This window comes from Pleurodeles waltl, chromosome 8 (genome assembly GCF_031143425.1).
Source record: "Pleurodeles waltl isolate 20211129_DDA chromosome 8, aPleWal1.hap1.20221129, whole genome shotgun sequence".
Classification (NCBI taxonomy): domain Eukaryota; kingdom Metazoa; phylum Chordata; class Amphibia; order Caudata; family Salamandridae; genus Pleurodeles; species Pleurodeles waltl.
Genome location: NC_090447.1, coordinates 259,682,096 through 259,707,077, shown reverse-complemented (window position 1 = coordinate 259,707,077; position 24,982 = coordinate 259,682,096). Strand labels below are relative to the sequence as shown.

The window sequence follows — 24,982 nt, the reverse complement described above, 5'->3', positions numbered from 1 at the left end:
ATAGTGGGTGTAAAGCAGCTGCAGTTGGCATTTTTCAAACCAACAATATCTCTGTTTATGTGCCCAGTACTCTGTCACTTCATCCTATATGTTAGACAGAAAACCAGCTTAATGAAAATATTAAGTTGAAACCACATTGCATCAAAAAATAAAATGACTTGATAAGAAATGCATGTCATCAAAATTAGTAGGTGTGAGATTGGTTTCCAACTGGGGTTAGGAACAAGGTTCAGTATGAAAGTTAATGTAAAGCTTACACACAAAGATAAGCATACCGTAAGGATCAAGGCCACAATAGGGATACAATTCGAGTTCCAGTAAGAGTAAAGATTAAGGTTTGAGTGAGATTCAGTTTAGTTTTAGAATAAAGGTTATGGTTTGGTAATGCTATATGTATTTACCACCGACTTGATCTTGACCATTGACTCAGTTTTGTGCCCTGCTTCAGTTGCCGTCATGGCAGCGCAGGGTTTTTTCACACACAACTTGTTTTCCACACCAAGTGTTTTTTTGCCTTTCTCACCAGAACAGGGTCATATCGTGCTGGCACATATACGAGATAGGAGGGCACAAGGCTGAGAATGTTTTCATCAGAGGAAGGTACAGCTCTGTCTCCGGAATGCGCATTGGGGCCTGGTCAGTTCTTTTGCGTGTTTTTGAAGCAGACCAAGTACAGCCAGCGTTTGACTTCATAAAAGAGGGGAGGGTATTCTAGAATACTCTCCCAGCTTATTTAAGGTATAATGGATGGGGAGACTTGGTGCTAAGACAGGAACTGACCTGTGGAGTAGACGCGCTGCCCAGGATATTTTGTTCCCATGTGTAGTCTCCTGCCTTGGCCGTTTGAGGGTTCCCCAGTCGTGGTGCTGGTGACGATATATATATATATATATATGTATATATATATATATACATATATATATATATATATATCCACAAAGAAAGGTTGTCCCAAGACGGAGGCGCACTCTCAACCGGTTTCATTTATGTTTATTTTCAGATCCAGCAAAGCCGATAACAGACGTGGAATTCATTCTCTCCAGGCCAGACGCGTTTCGGGCATCCTTGCCCTTGTTCACAGGCCAAATGCGAGGCAAATCATTAAGTCAATTGCAGGCACATGATTAACCATTAAATACCTCCCCTATACTGGGCCTCCAGTGAGTCACAGCCAGTGCATGTTGGTATACGTGGTCCTGCAAGTTCGTTTTTTCCAAGTAGGTGTAATTTTCACAAGCCTCATGTTTAAATACAGTACATTACCCTCCAGTGGGCTGAATTCAAAGTCGAGTTAGCAGATTTGCTTGTATTTCCTAACCTGTTGAACTATACGTGACTTTAAGTGAGGTCACGCAGCCCTGCTCCTTCTGCAGTGGTGCTCCCTCCACGGCTGGACAGGCCGTCATAAATCCACAAAGAAAGGTTGTCCCAAGTCGGAGGCGCACTCTCAACCGGTTTCATTTATGTTTATTTTCAGATCCAGCAAAGCCGATAACAGACATGGAATTCATTCTCTCCAGGCCAGACGCGTTTCGGGCATCCTTGCCCTTGTTCACAGGCCAAATGCGAGGCAAATCATTAAGTCAATTGCAGGCACATGATTAACCATTAAATACCTCCCCTATACTGGGCCTCCAATGAGTCACAGCCAGTGCATGTTGGTATACGTGGTCCTGCAAGTTCGTTTTTTCCAAGTAGGTGTAATTTTCACAAGCCTCATGTTTAAATACAGTACATTACCCTCCAGTGGGCTGAATTCAAAGTCGAGTTAGCAGATTTGCTTGTATTTCCTAACCTGTTGAACTATACGTGACTTTAAGTGAGGTCACGCAGCCCTGCTCCTTCTGCAGTGGTGCTCCCTCCACGCCTGGACAGGCCGTCATAAATCCACAAAGAAAGGTTGTCCCAAGACGGAGGCGCACTCTCAACCGGTTTCATTTATGTTTATTTTCAGATCCAGCAAAGCCGATAACAGACATGGAATTCATTCTCTCCAGGCCAGACGCGTTTCGGGCATCCTTGCCCTTGTTCACAGGCCAAATGCGAGGCAAATCATTAAGTCAATTGCAGGCACATGATTAACCATTAAATACCTCCCCTATACTGGGCCTCCAGTGAGTCACAGCCAGTGCATGTTGGTATACGTGGTCCTGCAAGTTCGTTTTTTCCAAGTAGGTGTAATTTTCACAAGCCTCATGTTTAAATACAGTACATTACCCTCCAGTGGGCTGAATTCAAAGTCGAGTTAGCAGATTTGCTTGTATTTCCTAACCTGTTGAACTATACGTGACTTTAAGTGAGGTCACGCAGCCCTGCTCCTTCTGCAGTGGTGCTCCCTCCACGGCTGGACAGGCCGTCATAAATCCACAAAGAAAGATTGTCCCAAGACGGAGGCGCACTCTCAACCGGTTTCATTTATGTTTATTTTCAGATCCAGCAAAGCCGATAACAGACATGGAATTCATTCTCTCCAGGCCAGGCGCGTTTCGGGCATCCTTGCCCTTGTTCACAGGCCAAATGCGAGGCAAATCATTAAGTCAATTGCAGGCACATGATTAACCATTAAATACCTCCCCTATACTGGGCCTCCAGTGAGTCACAGCCAGTGCATGTTGGTATACGTGGTCCTGCAAGTTCGTTTTTTCCAAGTAGGTGTAATTTTCACAAGCCTCATGTTTAAATACAGTACATTACCCTCCAGTGGGCTGAATTCAAAGTCGAGTTAGCAGATTTGCTTGTATTTCCTAACCTGTTGAACTATACGTGACTTTAAGTGAGGTCACGCAGCCCTGCTCCTTCTGCAGTGGTGCTCCCTCCACGGCTGGACAGGCCGTCATAAATCGACAAAGAAAGGTTGTCCCAAGACGGAGGCGCACTCTCAACCGGTTTCATTTATGTTTATTTTCAGATCCAGCAAAGCCGATAACAGACATGGAATTCATTCTCTCCAGGCCAGACGCGTTTCGGGCATCCTTGCCCTTGTTCACAGGCCAAATGCGAGGCAAATCATTAAGTCAATTGCAGGCACATGATTAACCATTAAATACCTCCCCTATACTGGGCCTCCAGTGAGTCACAGCCAGTGCATGTTGGTATACGTGGTCCTGCAAGTTCGTTTTTTCCAATATATATATTCACTGTTGATGTTTTGCACGTTTCTGTCTGTGATTATATAACTGCTATGATTATTATTGCGTATACACATGCACATGTACACATGCTTATTTTCATATATTCGTGTCCTTTTATATGATATCTAGGAAGTGCCTTAATAAATTCATTACTCATTAAGGTTCAGAAGACTCAAAATTTTAGTTTTATTGGGTATCAAGTTATTGTTAAAGGGTGTCTGTGAAGTTTAGTAGTAGATTAAAGGATAAGATCAGGGTTGGGTTACTGTATGGGCCAGTGTAAGATCAGAGGCAAAGTTAGGTTTATGGTTGCATACCTGTTAAGAACAAGATTTGGATGTGGTTAGAGTAAGGTGAGGCTTATGGTTAGGAATGCGTTTTCAGTGAGGTGATGCTTGGTGATGTTGGTTTTGAGTTTTGATTTGGGTTAGCAACAAATAATTGGGTTAGTGATAGTTAGTCCTTTTGATTTATTTTGAGTTTTCTAAAGTGCTACATAATCCCAAAAGTATCATAGCTCTGTAAGATCAAATAACACAACAGAAGGAATGACAGTTGTGAAAGGCCTAAGAACTATCAATAAGGGCTATCTATAAATGGAGATCCTAAAGCACATATAAATAATAAATAAACTGCAAGCACAGCCCAAAATTCAAAAGCTATTGATATTAGGAAATGAAACTAGTCGTTATCACTTTTTATAGAATTATCAAGGAATCATCCAATTTTAAAGTCACTGGCAGAGAATTTCAGCATTGTAGCCATACCTCTTAATAGTTAATTTTAGATAATTTATATCTTGAAGCCTCCAACCTCAAAATATCACCATTTCTCATTCTCCAAGTTGCTTCTGAATTTTACACACATTCTGCCAGATGTCTCAGAGTTGGTAGGTGAATCACTCTGAAGGCAAGATCGGATTTCTTAAAGTTCACATTTATGGTTGAGGTATTCCTTGAATGTTGTAGGGTCAGTGAGGTATCTTTCAAAATTCACACCCATGTGTGTAGAGCGCATAATGCAAAGCTAACCACATCTTTGTGAGAAATTAGAGCCTTATTTAGAGTCTGGAGGATAGGATGCCCAATCAAAATGTGATGGATATCTCATCTGCTGAAAGTGCCATAGGGTATAATGTACATGTATACAGCGAGTTGGATGTCTGCCACATTTGTGACAGAGCATCCTATCCACCAAACTCTAAATATGGCTCCCAGTTCTCATATGGCTTCATTCTACGACATCAACAAAGTTTTGCCATTCTTTCTCATTGTTTCTAGATCGAATTCTATTATACTGACAGGATCTTGAATTTCCACCTTGCCTCTAATAGGTGACTATGTAGAATAAGACCTATAGCCGTAATATGACTGGACTAGCCAGTTGGTGTGTTAAACTGCATTGCTGTGGCATACAACACTAAGACTAAAGGTCTTACAGAGACCAACTAGGTTAGTACTAGTTGAGTGCAGCTGGGAGATACACACACCAGCTTAGTACTAGCTGAATGCAGCTGGGAGATACACACAGTTTGCACCATTGTCCTAAAGACTGCTGCTAGAACAAAGTGACAGACTTTCCATGCAAGAAACAGCTGAAAGTTGGCTGACGTTATATGAATTTCTAGTTTAGCCCAGGATCAAGGATAAAAACCAGCAATTACACGTTTCGAGTGCACCGGTGGCACTCTTCCATCCGTTATTTAAAAGGCAGATTACTCACTTTGTCCAGAACAATAGGAGTCAGTGTTTTTCTTCCAGTCTGTGTCAGTACTGTGACTTTTTACTGTCAGTACTAGCAGCCATTGCTTTAGGTTCTTGGTGTTCTAAACAGATAACAAACATAAATATAATTTTGTATCATCAGGTCATTTTAGGAAAATATCTAAAGCCAGGTTTCCAAAATTAACAATTAAGACATTTTGTAATCAAATATTATTTATTGAAATCCCAAATTCAAAGCAAGATATAGCAAAATGTAACTTACTTGAAACGGTTTCAAGTAGAAAAGTGTTTTTTAAATTGTATGCCTTTAAAATCTACTGAAACAAAAAGGCATAGATCTGTCTGTCCACGCCAGTGCTTAATTTGTGCTTGTTGTTTCCGATGCGGAGCACCGGCACTTGTTTTTGAGGGCCGGCGCTTAGTTTTGTGTCTCAAGCATTTACTGCGAGCAAAAGACACGTGGGAAAGACGGAGGAAGAGGAAAATGAAAAAGCGTCAGAAAGGGGAAAAGCAGAAAGATGCAAGAGTGAGCTGAAGGGGCAGAGAGTAACTGTAAATGAATTGAAGAGGCCCGAGGTGGCTTCAGGATTATGCTTCCTCAGTATTATGTGCTCGCACTTTTAATTGCAGCAGCCCCGTGTTTAAGAGGAGAGCTTTGAACACCGGCACCTTTTTATTTACAAATTAAGCACTGGTCCACGCCAAACGATTTGCACAATTCAACGCTGGGTAAGAAAGGGAGGCTAGAAATCACATGCAGATGGTCAGTGATGAGAGAGAAGGATACTGCGGAAGGCAAAAGATGATCTAGTGGCGGGTGGAGAAGCAGAGAGATCATTTCAGGACAGGTGAAATAATATCCTGTGGGATGGATCTGGAAGGGTTGGAAGATCCACTTAAAGACTAATGCTATGTGTTTTCTTAAAGAGATGCAAATGGAAAGCAGTAATAATTCAATTAATCACTTTATGCCTATGTTCTACCAGATTTTCACAGAGGATTATAGGGCTTCCCAAGTAAGTTTGAACTTTTCATGGTAATCTGTTCCTCTATGTTTTCACAGGCTTCAAGAAGAGAACATGGACTATTCAGATTCTTCCAATCCAATAAACCATCTCTGCTAATCGCTTTATGGCAAACCTTTAAGGTTCTGTTGATCGAAGTTGCATTGATGAAAGTTGCAGCAGATGTTTTAGCATTCATGAGCCCTCAAATACTTAAGTAGGTCTTATTCTGTTCCTTTAACATATTGATGTGTCAAATATAATTTTACAACTGATAATGATTGCTTCTTTCTACAGTAGTACTGAAACCCACTCTGTCCAATAAAATGTTTTCACTTTTTTGCCAGCGACAATTGCACACCACCTGTCCACAGTAATCATTTGATGTGTTAGCTGCAATTTGAGCACATTGTTACATGTACAAATGTGTATTTGTATGGAAATAGGAAGTATTTAAGCAGCAATGCTGATCGTACTAGCATGTTAGTATGGGATAAGATTGCCAATTGGCTGGGTCTATGTAGGGACAGTGATGATACCTAATTGCTGAAAAAGAGGTAAGACACAGATGGTAAATGCAGTCAATTTATATATGTATATTTAGAAACAGAGCTGTTCAGGGCCACCGTTATTCACTGGTTGAGAGGCATGAGTAGGGCCGTTGTTAACTGTGTGTCTGTTTGATTCCTAAGTTGGGGCTTTTGGGAGCGTATTTGAACACTAGAATGGATGTAGCGACTCACAGTTGCCTGGAAATTAAATAAAGTTGGAGGAGGAAAGGCTATTATGATTTCTGTCTGAAGCTTTTTCACTGACTAAGCATCCTTAGGGGAAGTGGGCTTCGTTTAGAGGTCATTTAGAGGCCTAATGGGTTGTATTTATTTGAATGCTTGGATGAGTAGTCTTGTTTTTTGCCTTGAGCCTGGCTCTGAGCTTTGCAGCCTGTTGCAGTGTGTGTTGAATGGTTGAGTGGTATTCTTGTGGCAAGGTTTAGAACATTACCTATAGGGTCAATGAATGCAGCGGTAGTCCTACTCTAGACCTGCTTACACATGTCCCTGTATACATGATGATGTTTCAGCCTGGGCAGAGAAGATTAAGTGATTTTCTTAATCTTTAATAGATCCAGTCTGATAGCAGGCAGTGGAAGTTATCAGGGTCATAGCTTGGTCAGTAGGATGGGGGGGTGAGCTTCAGACTCAGCGACCGCAAATCTCAAGAGGAGGGGTGGGCAGGGGGAGCAATAGGGAGGGATAAAAAAAACTTACCTTTTGCTGTTGCCACCGCCTCCTGCCGCTTTGATGCTCTCCCCTTGATGTGGTGTCCCAGCATTCACTAGGACACCAGCACAGGCTCCCAAGCAATCATGGTTCTGCTTTCATGCTATAGCTAGCATGAAAGCAGTGTCAGGGTTGGTGTGAGCGGCTTGGAATGCCCCTCAGTTACAACTCTGGGGTCTGTGCAGTTTCCCCAGCCGGGCTGCTCAACCAGTCAGTCTGGCGAAACCAAAGTGTGCATGTGTGTTTGGCCAGCCTGAGACGGCCAGCCAAACACACACGCGCACTTAGGTTCACTTTCTCCTGCTCCCCCCACCTTCCGTGGCCTAGCCTACCCCTCCTGTGACATGCTGCTGGCTGAGCCAGCAGCTGAAAGATAAAACGATAATGAATTATAGTCAAGATATGAATTTTCAAAAGAATAAGAGCTTTACTCCATAGAAAACAATGGAAATGTTGATTTTATACAAAGTACCTGGTTTGGGTAAAAAATAAAGCTGCACGGGTGAGCGTGCATCGGAAAAGTCAGCAATGCGTAAATTTCTTACTCACAAGTGAGGTAATGTGCCGTTTCTTCTACAGTCAGGTAGGCAATGCATTGTTTTTCTCCCTCGCAAGAAAGCCATGCATTAATTTCTGAACTGGGCACCTCAGATCCGGGCAGGTTCACAATGACTTTGACGCCCAGGGACGATGCGTGAGAAATCCAGTCGCACAGTGTTAGAAAACTGCAGTGTGTGGGGTTTACGTCGTTATCAGCAGCTGCAAGTGGGTGTTGCATCGTTTCTCCAGCCGCAATGCATCAATCTCCAAGCCGCGATGCAGGTGAAGCGTTGATTTCAGCCACGAAGTGGGTGGAGCGTCATTTATCGGCCACGTTGCAGATGGTGCGTAAAAAATTCCCCTGCACGGCATTCTGTGCATGGATTTCAGCTCTTGTTCTGCCAACTTCACCTTTCAAGGGCCCAGAGACTGGATAGGGCACCACTTGGCAGGCAGGTGTCTCAGCAGAGAGTCCAGGTGTTTGCAGAGGAAGTCTTTGATGGCCTTGAGACTTCAAAACAGGATGCAAGCTCAGTTCAAGGCTTTGGAGATTCTTCTTCAAGCAGGATAGCCCAACAAAGCACAGTCACATGCAGGGGCAGCACTTCTCATCAGCTCTTCTCCTTGGCAGAGGTTCCTCTTGGTTCCAGAAGTGATCTAAAGTTTGGGGTTTTGGGTCCACTACTTATACCCCTTTCTGCCTTTGAAGTAGGCAAACTTCAAAGGAAAGTCTCTGTTGTTCACAAGATCCTGCCTTGGCCAGGACCCAGACACACACCAGGGGGTTTGAGACTGCATTGTGTGAGGGCAGGCACAGCCCATTCAGGTGTAAGTGACCACTCCTCCCTCCACTCTAGGTCAGATGGCTCATCAGGATATACAGGCTACACCCCAGCTCCCTTTGTGTCACTGTTTAGAGGAGATTTGCAAACAGCCCAACTGTCAGTCTGACCCAGACAGGGAATCCACAAAGAAGCAGAGTCAAAGAATGGTTAAAGAAAGAAAATGCCTACTTCCTAAAAGTGACATTTTCAAACTAATAATCTAAAAAAACAACTTTACTAAAAGATGTATTTTCAAATTGTGAGTTCAGAGACACCAAACTCCACATTTCTATCCGCTCTCAAAGATAATCTTCACTTTAAGAATATTTAAAGGCAGCCCCCATGATAACCTATAAGAGAGATAGGCCTTACAAAGTGAAAACCGAATTTGGCAGTATTTCACTGTTAGGACATGTAAAACAGATAAGTACCTGTCCCACTTTTAACATACACTGTACCCAGCCCATGGGGCTACCCAGGGCCCACCTTAGGGGTGCCTTACATGTATAAAAAGGGAAAGTTTAGGCCTGGCAAGTGGGTACACTTGCCAAGCCGAATCGGCAGTTTAAAACTGCACGCACAGACATGCAGTGGCAGCTCTAAGCCATGTCTACAGGGCTACTAAAGTGGGTGGCATAACCAGTGCTGCAGGCTCACTAGTAGCATTTGATTTACAGGCCCAGGGGACGTCTAGTGCACTTTACTAGGGACTTACTAGTAAATCAAATATGCCAATCAGGGAAAAGCCATTTACACATACACTTTACACAGGAGAACTTGCACTTTAGCACTGGTCAGCAGTGGTAAAGTGCCAAGAGTACCAAAAACAGAAAAAAACAGAGTCCAGCACACAGTCAACACATGGGAAGTGGAGGCAAAAAAGACAGGGGACACCACACCAAGGATGCCAAGTTTAAAAGGTGGTTAGAATGGCTTTAATGGGTCATGGAAGCAGAGCGTACGTTTCAGTTTTTGAGGAGTTGATCAAAAAGGTGCAGGAGCTGTACATTTCCTAACCGGATACAATGCAGAATTCCATTTAGATCAGTTGGTGTCACCATTGGTGTGGTTTAAAGGGATAGTAAAGCTGAGTCACAGAAGGTGTTTAAGTAGACCAGGTGTAGCATAGAATGAGAATTTCAAAACATGTTAAAAAATAGCAACCAAATTGCCACTGCAACTCGCTTAGTAGTTAGTATATGTGTTTTTTTCTTCTGCATACTCAACAGGAATTTTCTTATGTTAGCAGATAATTGCACTAAACAAAACTACAGTTACTGAAATGAACTCTGAACCGAGGATCGAAGTACTTAACATCAACATGTACTTCTGACAAACTAGCTTACTTAAACCCTTTGTTGGAGGCAGATGTTAAAAAACAAGCATTCGCAATGTCTAGGTCTGGCTTTAAAGGAATGTTGTATGGTAAAGTGAAGCATTACAAGCACATGCATGGGAATAGTTATTTATTTGTGTGAAGGCAAAGAACTAAAGGTTAATATTGGTGTGAGTTACAAAGTCAAACTCCAAACTGTTTGGAGCAAACAACCACCTAGGTTAAAAAGTAGCATGTCATTTAAAAAATATAAAGATTTTTTTTTTTCATTAGGAGACACATAGGTACTTTTAGTGCCATATCAATAGTAAATACCATCACATAGAATATACATAAAATGAACCCAAGTAAAAGATATAACAGCTGTAACACTTGACTGGAACACTTTTGTTACATACAAGAAAAAAACAGACCAAGTCAATAATTTGTCTTGAGAATCTCCCAAAGTACAGTGCTTACGAGTCACATGAGAACTGGAAAATGTTTCATAGACGCATTAAGCTTGCCGCTACAGCCAGCATGGGCTTCGTCTCAATGACTTCTTCAGGGCCATCAAGACGAAGTGGAACCATAAATCTAGAGCAGAGTCTAGTACATTGTCAAGCTGGAAAAATGTATGCAATCCAGTAACACATCTACAACACATCAGCTCACCAAATTACAAGTAAAAAAATGCCAATCTGAAATAAGATACAGATTCAGTGACTGAAGCCCCAAAAAGTCTTTTATGTGAAGAAATTGGTGGCACCGTGTAGTGCTTTCCTCTTATTTAGTTTCTAAGCACTAACATAACACAACAGAAATGCACTTCTGAGGTCAAAGAAGACTTTTATTGTTGTTATATGAATGACGAATTAGTAGCTTTCAAGTCCGCGTTAATCAAACAAAATATATCAGTTTGCAATATACACAGCAGGTTATATTTATAAGATATTGAATGCAAAGCAAAACAAATACTTCACCGTGTAGGAACTATTTACAGCTACATCTTTCTAAGGTCTGCAAGCTGATGACCCCTGTCAGCCGCGAGAAAGAGTGTCATCTACCCACACGGGATGCTGGCAGCTGGCGCCAAGCTCCAGCACGAGGTCCGGCAGATTCGAATCTGACTCTCTGCAGCCTGTTACATTCGTTACAAAGGTGTGCCCCCTCCTCTCAGACCTGGGAAACTGAGCAAGCCTTTTGGAGACTGGCCAGGTCTCCAAGACTACTCCTGTTCCCAAGCTCAAGGGAAGAGAAACGACGCCCATGTACTCTCTCTTATCAGGTCTAGTCTACTGTGAGAGCAAAACATCTTGGTTCTCTGGTGCAAAAACACAGCTTGGAAAAATACAGCTTAGATTCTCAACTGCCATGTCTAACTCCACGTTAAAGGCAATGGGCAGCTAACCTAAATATCAAATGCAATGTCATGTTAAAGGCAATAGGCAGCTAACCTAAATATCAAATGCAATGTCTAGTGTCATGTCAAAGCCAATAGGCATCTAAGCTGAATACAAAATGCAATATCTTATATCATGTCAAAGCCCATAGGCAGCTGAGCTGAATATAAAATGCAATGTATAATATCATGTCAAAGCCAATAGGCAGCGGAGCTGAATACAAAATGCAATGTATAATATCATGTCAAAGCCAATAGGCAGCGGAGCTGATCATGTCAAAGCCAATAGGCAGAATATCTAATAGCATGTCAAAGTCAATAGGCAGAATACAGAATGTAATGGCTAATGCAATGTCAAAGCCCATAGACGGCTAAACTGAATACAGAAAGTAATGGCTAATGCCATGTCAAAGCCAATAGGCAGAATACAGAATGTAATGACTAATGCAATGTCAAAGCCCATAGGCGGCTCAACTGAATACAGAAAGTAATGGCTAATGCCATGTCAAAGCCAATAGACAGAATACAGAATGTAATGACTAATGCAATGTCAAAGCCCATAGGCGGCTCAACTGAACAAAACATACCATGTGCTACTGGTGAACATTGAGCAACTAATATGCGCAGTGGTGAAACACAAAGTCATTGGTCAAAACAAAACTTTATCAAATGGCAGGACATTCCGCCCTTTGACCAATGAATTTTTGTTTCACATATCTCATATTTCAAACAAAAAAAAAAACATCAGCACACAAAAAAAAAACATTATGATCAAAGCAATCCCTGTAAAGCAATAGAAGTGAATTAACACATTGATCTCCTAACCTTTCACATCAGCTACATCTACATAGAGAAGACTGGGCACATTTTTTTTTTTTTTTTTCTCTAAATGAGTCTCTAATTCAACAGTGTTAGCAATTTGATGTGGCATGAGTTCTACTCATGTAAAGGTGCACGGTCCACCTGAAAGGTTTGCTGGAAGATAAGCAAAAGTCAGAGTTCCATACGAGAGGGAAAAAAAAAAAAAAAACACAGCAAACAAGTTGAACTTGAACTGAAGGCGCAGTTTGCGCAAAATGGATCCATGGTGCTGGCACTTTACTCAGCCAGGTTCAGGTTGGGGATTCGGTCCCTTCCCCGACCCCACACGCACACACCGGAAGGGGGACCACACAGCGCACTCAGGGACAGTGGCGAAACGTGGTAGGATCTGCAAAAGAAACAAGTATGACTTTTCTTGCAAATAACATTTTTCATTTAAACTGCACCCTTTCTCTTTCTTTCCCTGTTTTATTATCAGGACGTTTTTGGGGCCCTTTGTTATATTTTCTGCAGGTTCTGGAGGATCACTTGGGGCGTCAGCCCACACATCAGCACTGAGGTTTTTATCTGCTGCACCACAGCTTCCCTTTTCTTGCACTGTCAGAAGGGCTGGGGCAGACTCCTTCTTTACCAAACCTCCATTCACTGCATTTTTGTCAAGTTGGGCCATTCTGTCTCCAATTTGTATGAATGAATCAGATTCTTTTCTAGGTATCAGCATAATTTCGATTTTTCCTTGGTAATTTGCAGCAATCACTTTCCCTAAAACCTGATCAATTTGCCATTTCTGTTCTGGTAACTTTCCTCTCCCCAACTGCTCTGTGACTGCTTGCATGACAGATTGCTTTTGTGCGTGCTGCACAGTTTTTATCAAATCTAGGGGAATGTGCATCTCTCTCATCTCTGCCCACCTGTAAGTGGCCTTTTCACATTTCTGGGGCACCCACATAGCCATCCCCACTAAGGCAGAATTCTGGGTGAACACTTCTCTCTCTGCATTTTTCTCATTAACATCTGCAAGGTAATTGAACCAGTTAGGTGCTAAAACATTATCAAAGAACCAAAAATCAGCGTAAAAATGACACATCTCACGTAGCTCTTGCTTTAAAATCTGACACACATTATACAACGCTGTTCCTTCTACTGTGCCAGAAAGCAACATTTCAGTCAATGGATCATTAGTAAAACAAACATGCTTTTTATCTTCAGTAGACACGAATTCAAATGGTGCACACAACTTCATTGATAATTCTTTTATCTGTGGTACTCTAGCCCTGTCTTGCAAGTACCAGATCCATTGTATGATTCTAGCTAGGGGCACTATTTTCTTTCCTTGTTCTTGATTTACATGTACATAAGTATTTCCTTCTTGCACTGCGCAGAAACCTAAAGTCTGCATTATTTCATTTGCCAAATCACAAGCGCGCAGCTGCATATTATTTTTCACAGTGACCATGTACAAAAGTGTTAGGATTTCTCTCAAATGAGGGCTATTCTTTTTCCAAAAATCAAACAAGCTAATGAAACTCGGGGTGTCTTGCTCTAAAATCCTTCGTTTTACTTGTGCATTTTGCAACGGTAACTCGTAAATCACATTCTGAGCACTCTCTACGTCCATGTTATCAGTTAAGGAATGCATTTTGGCTGCCAAAAACCTTGGCTCACACGGAAACTCAGTGCAGCTCGGAGCTGTCTTAACCCCCTCATTACTGGAATGGGACAAGAAAGATTCTTCAAAAACAGCAGTTTTATAACTTTCAGTCGGGCTAATTTGCTCACGTAAATTCCTATTTTCATGTTCCAACTTCCTACATTTCTCCTGCATTTCTCTGTAAGCAGATAAAGGTATCCAGACCTTTCTGTCATCATTACTTCCAAAACACACTTTTTCTACATATATACAACGGGAATTATTTCTCAAAACATTATCAGGCCTTTTAGCTACACATGCATTTTCTTCTGTAATTCCCCAAACAGAAAACAATTCACAGTTTTTCTTAGCACCATCAGGCAGTTCATCAACACATGTATTCTCAGACATGGTCTGCCGTGCTACTGTGATTCTCCAAACAGAAAACAATTTCTGTAATTCTCCAAACAACAAAAAAACAATTACACTTTTAAAGTGTGCACTTAGAAATCTACTAACTCGTCAAACCCCTTTTAATCACCTCTTAATGACCGGCCCCACTTCTGGTACCAATTGTAGTGCTTTCCTCTTATTTAGTTTCTAAGCACTAACATAACACAACAGAAATGCACTTCTGAGGTCAAAGAAGACTTTTATTGTTGTTATATGAATGACGAATTAGTAGCTTTCAAGTCCGCGTTAATCAAACAAAATATATCAGTTTGCAATATACACAGCAGGTTATATTTATAAGATATTGAATGCAAAGCAAAACAAATACTTCACCGTGTAGGAACTATTTACAGCTACATCTTTCTAAGGTCTGCAAGCTGATGACCCCTGTCAGCCGCGAGAAAGAGTGTCATCTACCCACACGGGATGCTGCCAGCTGGCGCCAAGCTCCAGCACGAGGTCCGGCAGATTCGAATCTGACTCTCTGCAGCCTGTTACATTCGTTACAAAGGTGTGCCCCCTCCTCTCAGACCTGGGAAACTGAGCAAGCCTTTTGGAGACTGGCCAGGTCTCCAAGACTACTCCTGTTCCCAAGCTCAAGGGAAGAGAAACGACGCCCATGTACTCTCTCTTATCAGGTCTAGTCTACTGTGAGAGCAAAACATCTTGGTTCTCTGGTGCAAAAACACAGCTTGGAAAAATACAGCTTAGATTCTCAACTGCCATGTCTAACTCCACGTTAAAGGCAATGGGCAGCTAACCTAAATATCAAATGCAATGTCATGTTAAAGGCAATAGGCAGCTAACCTAAATATCAAATGCAATGTCTAGTGTCATGTCAAAGCCAATAGGCATCTAAGCTGAATACAAAATGCAATATCTTATATCATGTCAAAGCCCATAGGCAGCTGAGCTGAATATAAAATGCAATGTATAATATCATGTCAAAGCCAATAGGCAGCGGAGCTGAATACAAAATGCAATGTATAATATCATGTCAAAGCCAATAGGCAGCGGAGCTGATCATGTCAAAGCCAATAGGCAGAATATCTAATAGCATGTCAAAGTCAATAGGCAGAATACAGAATGTAATGGCTAATGCAATGTCAAAGCCCATAGACGGCTAAACTGAATACAGAAAGTAATGGCTAATGCCATGTCAAAGCCAATAGGCAGAATACAGAATGTAATGACTAATGCAATGTCAAAGCCCATAGGCGGCTCAACTGAATACAGAAAGTAATGGCTAATGCCATGTCAAAGCCAATAGGCAGAATACAGAATGTAATGACTAATGCGATGTCAAAGCCCATAGGCGGCTCAACTGAACAAAACATACCATGTGCTACTGGTGAACATTGAGCAACTAATATGCGCAGTGGTGAAACACAAAGTCATTGGTCAAAACAAAACTTTATCAAATGGCAGAACACACCGAAATTCCATGCCGCCAAGCTGAGTACTATGTTGCAACTGTAGTAAAAGGTCAGGTGATGGTTGCACTGCCAAGCAAGACCTAAAAATCCATGTAAGTTAATGACTACACCCTACCATCTGCGCTACTGCCAGAGAAAAACAACATAAATGATCTAGTTATCTAAGACACTTTAATAGCATATCAGCGTCATGTGTGTGAACCTGAAAGTTCAAGGTTATGCAGCTGGATAAATAAACAAAATGATTACAGCTGTTTGGAGGACAAGTACTTTTTTGTGGAGATGCACAAGTTCTGCCTAATCAAAACGTGTACTCCTGGTTCTCAGCATAAGGGTAGAGCCAAAGCACCTCCCTAGTGATACTTAGGGGTGAGTGGAACTCGCTGAGATTCGCTCCCTGGAATTCCACAGATTTACATAAAACTCTGCGTGATTCCGTGAAGTTCCATAAGATGTCAGAATTTGGGTATGATGCGCTGCTCGAGCTGATTTTTAATGCCAGAAGCATGTTCTGCGCAATAAAATCAGCATGCACAACACCACACAGTGCACCAGCGGGCACTGCTTCTTTCTGCTACTCGAGTAGATTTTCAACTCGAAAAGCAGCTTTCTCAACTCAAACGGTTGCGATCTACTGTGATTGTCAGCATTGAGCAATATCACCAGGAGGTGCCTTGCACTTGAAAATCATACTAGAGGATGCAGATTCTTGCTCACTCTGGCTACCTTAATGCTGGTGAGCGGCACACAAGAAAAAACTCAGTCACACGGTGGTCGGCAAAGTATTGCCATAACTCTGCGCTCCAAGCGGAATGTGGAGTGGGCAAACTCAGTGACCTCTGCTGGCGGATCGGAATTTTTCGCCCACCGCTAGTGACGGTCACATAATTGTCTGGTGACAGCTACACTGTCAAGACAGACCATAACAAATCTTTTGTTCAATCCAAGCAAGGAAATATCACCTTCATCCAATTTTGTATGTGTTGCAGGAAATATTTTGCATTCTTTTAAAGAAGATAAAGACAGGCTTTAAATTTTTACATGATCTCAAAATTGATGATTTAGAATGAATTAAAAAGTCTGGGCACAGACAAAGAGTAGGTTCTTTCTCCCGTTCGAACTGTTGAAGTGCCCTTTTAAGGCCAAGTTCAGTTGCTTACACTTGACCCTCTTCCGAATGGGAAGGGAGTGCAGTTTCCTCAATTGTGATCCCATTTCTTAAACCCTCATAGCAATGACACCAAGTTATTTTGGAGATTTTAACTTCCATTTATAGATACTGTTGCCATAGTCGATCTTTGATTGTATTTAGACATTGACCACGGTCATTGGTAGATAAGAATCATTGTAAGGCAGAAATGTTGCATATAACTTGTAATGAGGACAGTGGAAGCAGAGATTTGCATGCAACTTGTTCACTGCGTCAATTCCCACAGCAAATAGGGGACCAAGGTTCTTTTACTGCTGGCCATACAGCCATTGGGAAATTCTGGAAAATTGCATGCCCCAGAACAACATGCACAGGAAACGTTGAAGGTAGTTCTGGACAAGCTTTACATTTCTTTGCCTGATGTTCTGGCTTCTGTCCTTATACACTCAATTAAAAATGTTTGGGTTCTTTAGAGAAATCGACTTGAACAATCTTCAGACATTATGGGTGACTCTCTTGCTGATAGTTGCCAGAAAAAAAATAGAGTCTGAGGGAAGTCCAGCCCTGCCTTCAGTGGCTGGCTGAATACAAATGGAGTGAGACTGCATGAACACACAGCGATAGACATAGGCTGAGTCAGATTGGTCTCTAGTGCAAATATGCAGAGCCCGAAGGGCTGATCTGGCAGGTCAGTGTATCGGCAGTCACCCATATTTTGAAAAACACCCATACAGTGAGTCTTTACAAGTTGGAAACTGACCCAGTTCGTAAGTGACGGGCATTCTTTTAGCTATCTGGTTTGCTAATGGGGGCCTATTGTCTCCCTAGTCTAAATCTGGACATATGGAGAGTTTGCCGTCTGAAGTTTCATAAATTATAAGGACCCTGACTAGCAGTACTTCGTAATAGAATAATTCTTGAATTTTGGGTGAGTGCTTTATCCCGGGGATACTGATATATAGATGGAACGTTTGATATAAGATTGAGGTGAAGAGAGGGAGCAGTGTGACATATGAATCAGTTTCGCATTGTTCACATGCTGGTATTTGTTTGGCGAGAGTGTCTAATGTTCCTTTATGTTGATTGTTTTTATTTTATTTTATTTTTTTATATAAAATGTCAAAGATATATTTTATAGAAAAAAAGTAAGCATTCATGGACAGGAAATTCTTCTAGAGATGACTTAATGAGACACTTGGATCGGATTAGAGGTGAGCTGGGGACCAAGTCTATAAGAACATACGCTCTGTATGGATCTTTCATTTTTAATGTAGTCCGACTGGTTTTGCTCGCTTGCCTGATGGAGAGTAAATGCAATAGCATAGAAAAAGTCGCTATGTTACTGTCGTTTTTAGTCTGAAATTCATTTTTGCGTACTCACGCACTCTTGCAGAAAAGGCCACGTGCACTGTTAGGCTTTCTTGCTCATAAGTGTAAATTCAAATCTTGTTCTTACTTTGCCTGGTAGATTACACCATATTTTCTTAAATCTTTATGGCTGCCTCAGAAAATTAGACATTTGCAGATTATTTTGAGCACTTTGAATGGCATAAGCCATGTCAGATCAGTGATACTTATAAGTCTTGTGTATAGTTAGGACTGGGCTTCCAGTTTGAAAATATCAAATGCTAACCCCTAGCATCTCTAATTGTGTGGCATCTCTAATATTATTTACAGGTACTTGATTACATTTTGTGAAAACCGGTCAGCAGGTGTTGGGAAAGGCTATGTCTTTGCCACCTCTCTCCTCGTCGTGGCTGTTTTGCAGACCTTGGTCCATCAGGTGTACCAGCGTGTTAACATGCTGACTGCTGCCAAAATTAAAACTGCTGTCAGTGGAACAATATACCAGAAGGTAAGAACATCACACTGCCTCTACTTTCCTGAGCACTGTCAGTGTTTATGAGGAAAACAGTCCAAATGGAGAAAGAAATTTGTAAATGGAATATGGACATGGGTAGCCAAGGTTTAGCCTGGTAGGGTTTGTCAGGACTCCTTTCAGAGGGACACGGAGCATGATCGTCAATTCATTAAAATGCCAGGGGTAGCGGAAGTGACATCACATCACACATCATTTACCCTTTTTTTAATTTGTGCATGTATGCTTACACACACACACGCATTCACACGCATTCACACATATACTCTGACTTTAACACACGCTCACCTTAATCACACACGCAACATATATTGAAATAGCATTTTTACATTAGACTTCTTACAGGCTAATTGAAATCAATTCTTTATTAAAATAATAATGAAAAGTAAAACATTATTCAATATTACTGTAATACAAAAATGACAGAAAACAAGGTAAGTGGAGCCACAGCCGACTTCTATAAGAACGAGTTGCCCTTGCATTCCTGGCGCTGATTTTGCCACCTCTGATGCCTTGGGCCACATGAGGCAAGCCAGAGGTTGCAGCTGCGACACCTGGCAACCCCTAAATGATGTCCATGACACAGGGCAAGCAGGAGTTATGGAAGCCAGCCATGGGGGCTGAGGCTTTTGTTCCTGATGACCCGGGCTCGACTTACAATAGATCCTGAGCAACTGGGCCAAGTACCCCTTCAGCACTTGTCTGTCAGTAGTAGCGTGGTTCAAGCAGTCCAAGCCTCCCTCAGAGGGGAAAGTAGAAACTGAGGGTGAATACAGGCTCACAACTCAAGATACATGCAGTAGTAGCAACAAATTACTGTCCAGCCAACTACTAATTTTTATGAAAAAAAGAGAAGTATTTTTATTTTACAGCTATTAACACAAAGGGAGATATGATATTCACAAAGAGCTACACAGTACCCTGAGGCTAGGGTTCTAGGCAGTTCCCTCCTCACTCTAGCAATAGTGGTTATTCCCCATTCACAATAGGCAATATCCAGGGTAAGCCCCACTAGTAGTCTGAGTCTTAAGAGTCCATTACGACTGTGTACTAAAGTCAAAAGTGTTCCATTGGCAAAGTGCTATCTAACAAGTAAGATCCCCTGAGGCTGGTTGGCTCAAAATCAGTCTTACACGCACGTGTAGGGTCGGAGCAACAGGAGTTTCTGAGCAAGCCACCCCCTTCTGTGGGCGCTGGAACAGCAGTAGCTGGTTCAGTGGCGTTCACTGCACATAGCTGAGGTGGGCTGCACTCGGTGCTCCTCAGGTTCCTCATACATAGTTGTGCAGCTGCAACAACCAGAAGTTCTTCGGCGCACCTCCTGGCAGGGCAGAATTGTCCATGGCTCACTTCGGGGCAGCCCTCCTCTGGCATACAAGGGTCACTAACTTTTTCCTGCAGCCGGGCAGTGACCCAATCAGTGAAGCAGCCATCTCCTCCCTCCTTGCATTGGGAGTCCACTCAACAGGATTCCCCACTGGATCTCGTTCCCTCAAATACTTTTCTCTACCTCTCTGGACATGCAATTCTAGGCAGGCAGGCAAGGGCTAGTGCTCCAGGATAGGTGGTCTTGGATTTCCAGGGGGATGCCCCCCCACCCTGCTGGGAGAATAACAGTCTTAGTCCCCAAGTCCTGGTCACAGGCAGATGTCTTGCAGAGCTTCTCCTCCTGGCACAGCCCGACCAGCAGCTTGACAGTTGACAATGTTTGGGGTTTCAAGCTCCCCTTCTTCTAATCCATTTCCAGACACCTAATGTGAATCAGAGGTCTTGTCTTTGACATTTATATTGGGGGCTGGCTTCTTTTTGAAGTGCCCCCTCCTCTACCCTCTCTTCCTCAGTCTGTTACAGCAGGAGTGACTCCAAAGCTGGTATCCCTACAGGTCATGGGGATTCACCCCTGGATGTCAGCGACAGTGATATATGTATCAAAAGTTTAGCCCAGGGCCTCAGCCCTTCTCTTTATGATTCTCCTATGTACCCCATCTCCTTCCTGAGATGTGCCAAGGCCCCTTCCTTGTGGCCTCTCTCTGAATTAGAGGGCACCCTTTCAAGTGTACTGGGGGAGCTTGGCTCTCACTTCTCCAGTGTGTCCCACTCACGTTACAGGAATGCGGTAATGCTCAAATCTGTCTGCAGGAATTCCTCTACCTTCTCATGTTTCACCATGCAGCGCTAGGTCTCCCAAAATGGAAATAACAGTCCTCCATGTATTGTACCCTTTCCAGGCACAAATACACCCAGCACATGTTTTCAACATACATGCAGTGCACAGCACTGTATCCTTTATGTAGTGCACCCCTCACAGGCACAAATACACCCAGCATATGTTTTCAACAAACTCGTACTGCACAGCACTACACAATTTCTACCACTTAGAGGCACACAAACACCCAGCACATGCCTTGAACGTACATGCACAGCTCAGCCCTGCACTATCCCTGTACTTTATCCTTCCCAGGCACACATACACGCAGCGCAGATGAACTATTCACAGACAGCACAGTACTCCACACCAAACTGACATAGGCCAAGGGTTGAGTTAAGCACACAGTGGAGGAAACTTAAATGTGGCCTCACTCCGGTAACCATAGCCAAAAAGAACCTCTTCACTCCTACTGATCACTACATGAAATGCTGCCACCACCACAGTCATGCTGTTTAACTCCTGGTAAAGTAAGTAGCCCTTCACCACTATGATGGTACCACTTTGGGCGCCTCTCCCAGTCCTACAACACTACAATCCGCATGCCAGGCCAATGGCATGGTGCACACGGATGGTCTGTGTTTGCCTATGACAACAAAAATCAGCATAACTGTTAGAAATGGGGCCTATAGTTGGCAGAGGCATACACCCTTGTCCAAGTAGGGACCACAATCCTAGTAAGGGTAAGTCACACACAATCCAATTATTCTGTACTCACCCTCTGGTAGCTTGGCACTGAGCAGTCAGGCTTAACTTGGAAGGCAATGTGCAAAGTATTTGTACAATAAATCATACAGTGACACAGTGAAAACACAACAAAAATACACTACACAGGTATAGAAATATAGTTAATATTTATCTGAATAAAATAAGGTAAAAATGACAAAGATCAAATAAGCACAAGTCTCAATCTTTAGAAATCAATAGTTGCTTCTTTGTAACACATAGTACCTGGTATGTGTAAAACATAATGACACATAGACCGCAGAGGAGGAGATGCATGGAAAAATAAGGTATTGCGTTGGATTTTGTGGTGTGGCACAGATGATGCGTTGTTTCTTTCCACGCTGCAAGGGTTTGCGTCATTTTTCAGGTGCGCAGTCTTGGTTCCTTACTGCTCTGCGGGGATATTTTGATGGCAAGATATGATGCATTGAAAGTCCTTGGAGCTGGTAGAAGGAGCAGGCACTGCGTCTATCCAGTAGGCAGTTCATCTAATTTTCAATCACAAGGCAGGTGCTGCATCCAATTCTCTGTCGGGTAATCGGTGTTGCGTCATTCCAGTCATCGTGCGGTGATTTTCCAGCTGCAATGCAGTCTTTGCATCGATTTCTGCAGGTGTTGCATCGATTTTCTACGCACCAGGAGTTTAACCCCTTCACTGCTAGGTCTTTTCCCCTCCTGTGCCGAGCCTTTTTTTGGCTATTTGGGTCAGTACGCACTTAGGCCCTCTTAAAAAAAATTCTCCACATAAGCTACCCATGCCAAATTTGTGTCCGTTTTTTCCAACATATAGGGATTCTAGAGGTACCCAGACTTTGTGGGTTCCCCTGAAGGAGATCAAGAAATTAGCCAAAATACAGCAAACATTTAGTTTAAAAAAAAAAAAAAAAAAAGAGGAAAAAGGGCTGCATAAGAAGCCTTGTGTTTTTTTTCCCTGAAAATGGCATCAACAAAGGGTTTGCGGAGCTAAAATCACCATCTTCCCAGCTTTCAGGAGCAGGCAGACTTGAATCAGAAAACCCAATTTTTCAACAGAATCTTGACATTTTACTGGGACATAGCCCATTTTTACTATTTTTTGTACTTTCAGCCTCCTTCCAGTTAGTGACAGAAATGGGTGTGAAACCAATGCTGGATCCCAGAACGCTAAATATTTCTGCAAAGTAGACAACATTCTGAATTCAGCACGGGGTCATTTGTGTAGATCCTACAAGGGTTTCCTACAGAAAATAACAGCTGAAATAAAAGAATATTGAAATTTAGGTGAAAAAAACAGCCCTTTTTCTCCACGTTTTACTCTGTAACATTTTCCTGCGATGTCAGATTTTTGTAAGAAATATACCGTTACGTCTGCTGGACTCTTCTGGTTGCGCGGATATATAGGGCTTGTAGGTTCATCAAGAACCCTAGGTACCCAGAGCCAATAAATGAGCTGCACCTTGCAATGGGTTTTCATTCTATATCGGGTATACAGCAATTAATTTGCTGAAATATAAAAAGTGTAAAATAGGTATCAAGAAAATCTTTGTATTTCCAAAATGGGCACAAGATAAGGTGTTGAGGAGCAGTGGTTATTTCCAGATCTCTGAATTCCGGGGTGCCCATACTAGTATGTGAATTACAGGGCATTTCTCAAATAGACGTCTTTTTTACACACTGTCTTACACTTGGAAGGAAAAAATTTAGAGAAAAACAAGGGGCAATAACACTTGTTTTGCTATTCTGTGTTCCCCCAAGTCTCCCGATACAAATGGTACCTCACTTGCGTGGGTACGCCTAATGCTCGCGACAGGAAACACAACATGGACACATCACATTTTTACATTGAAATCTGACATGTTTTTTGCAAAGTGCCTAACTGTAGATTTTGGTCTCTAGCTCAGCCGGCACCTAGGGAAACCTAGTAAACCTGCACATTTTTTAAAACTAGACACCCAGGGGAATCCAAGATAGGGTGACTTGTGGGGCTCTGACCAGGCTCTGTTACTCAGAATCCTCTCATTTCCGTGAGAGAAAGTTCTGGAATATGAGAGGAGCCACAAATTTCCTTCCACCCAGCGTTCCTCTAAGTCTCCCGATAAAAATGGTACCTCAGTTGTATGGGTAGGCCTAGGGCCGACGACTTGAAATGCCCCAAAACACAACGTGGACATATCACATTTTCACAAAGAAAACAGAGCTGTTTTTTGCAAAGTGCCTAGCTGTGGATTTTGGCCTCTAGCTCAGCTAGCTCTAGGGAAGCCTAGCACATCTGAGCATTTTTGAAACATAGACACCTAGGGGAATCCAAGATGGGGTGACTTGTGGGGCTCTGACTAGGTTCTGTTACCCAGGATCCTTTGCAAACCTCAAACTTTGCCCCAAAAAACTCTTTTTCCTCTCATTTCGGTGACAAAAAGTTCTGGAATCTGAGAAGAGCCACAAATGTCCTTCCACCCAACGTTCCTCCAAGTCTCCCGATAAAAATGGTACCGCACTTGTGTGGGTAGGCCTAGCGCCCGCGACAGGAAATGCCCCAAAACACAACATAGACACTTCACATTTTCACAAAGAAAACAGAGCTGTTTTTTGCAAAGTGTCTAGCTGTGGATTTTGTCCTCTAGCTCGACCAGCACCTAGGGAAACATAGCAAACCTGCGCATTTTTTAAAACTAGACACCCAGGGGAATCCATGGTGGGGAGACTTGTGGGGCTCTGACTAGGTTCTGTTACCCAGAATCCTTTGCAAACCTCAAAATTTGACCAAAAAATCTCTTTTTCCTCTCATTTCGGTGACAGAAAGTTCTGGAATCTGAGGGGAGCCACAAATTTCCTTCCACCCAGTGTTCTCCCCAACTCTCCCGATAAAAATGGTACCTCACTTGTGTAGGTAGGCCTAGCGCCCGCGACAGGAAATTCCCCAAAACACAACGTGGACACATCACATTTTCTCAAAGAAAACAGAGCTGTTTTTTGCAAAGTGTCTAGCTGTGGATTGTGGCCCCTAGCTCAGCCAGAACTTGGAGAAACTTAGCAAACCTGCGCATTTTTAAAAACTAGACACCTAGGGGAATCCAAGATGGGGTTTCTTGTGGGGCAGAATCCTTTGCACACCTCAAAATGTGGCCAAACAAACACTTTTTCCTCTCATTTCGGTGACAGAAAGTTCTGGAATCTGAGAGGAGCCACAAATTTCCTTCCACACAACGTTCCCCCAAGTCTCCCGATAAAAATGATACCTCACTTGTGTGCGTGGCCCAGGTGCCTGCAACAGAAAATTGCCAAAAACCTGTAGAGATTGAGGGGATAGCACAGCGAGTTGATAAGCACATATTTTTCTTTTATACATCTTTTAGGCCGACTCTGCTTTGGTGACCCATACAAGTGAGGTATCATTTTACTTGGGAGACTGAGGGGAATGCTGGGTGGAAGGAAATGTGTGCCTCAGTGTTGATCCTACAAAGAAAAGTGAGGAAAATATGCT

The 24,982-nt window shown here is 42.6% G+C and overlaps 1 protein-coding gene across 2 annotated transcripts in view; it reads left to right on the top strand.

Moving 5' to 3' along the window:
- Positions 1-24,982, top strand: part of LOC138249903 (ATP-binding cassette sub-family C member 2-like) — a 546,861-nt gene that overhangs the window by 197,532 nt on the left and 324,347 nt on the right. For both annotated transcript variants that reach the window (XM_069204120.1, XM_069204121.1), the window contains 2 exons: positions 5,919-6,076; positions 18,389-18,566. In XM_069204120.1, coding sequence (XP_069060221.1) covers positions 5,919-6,076; positions 18,389-18,566 — 336 coding nt within the window. The remainder of the gene's footprint in view (positions 1-5,918; positions 6,077-18,388; positions 18,567-24,982) is intronic.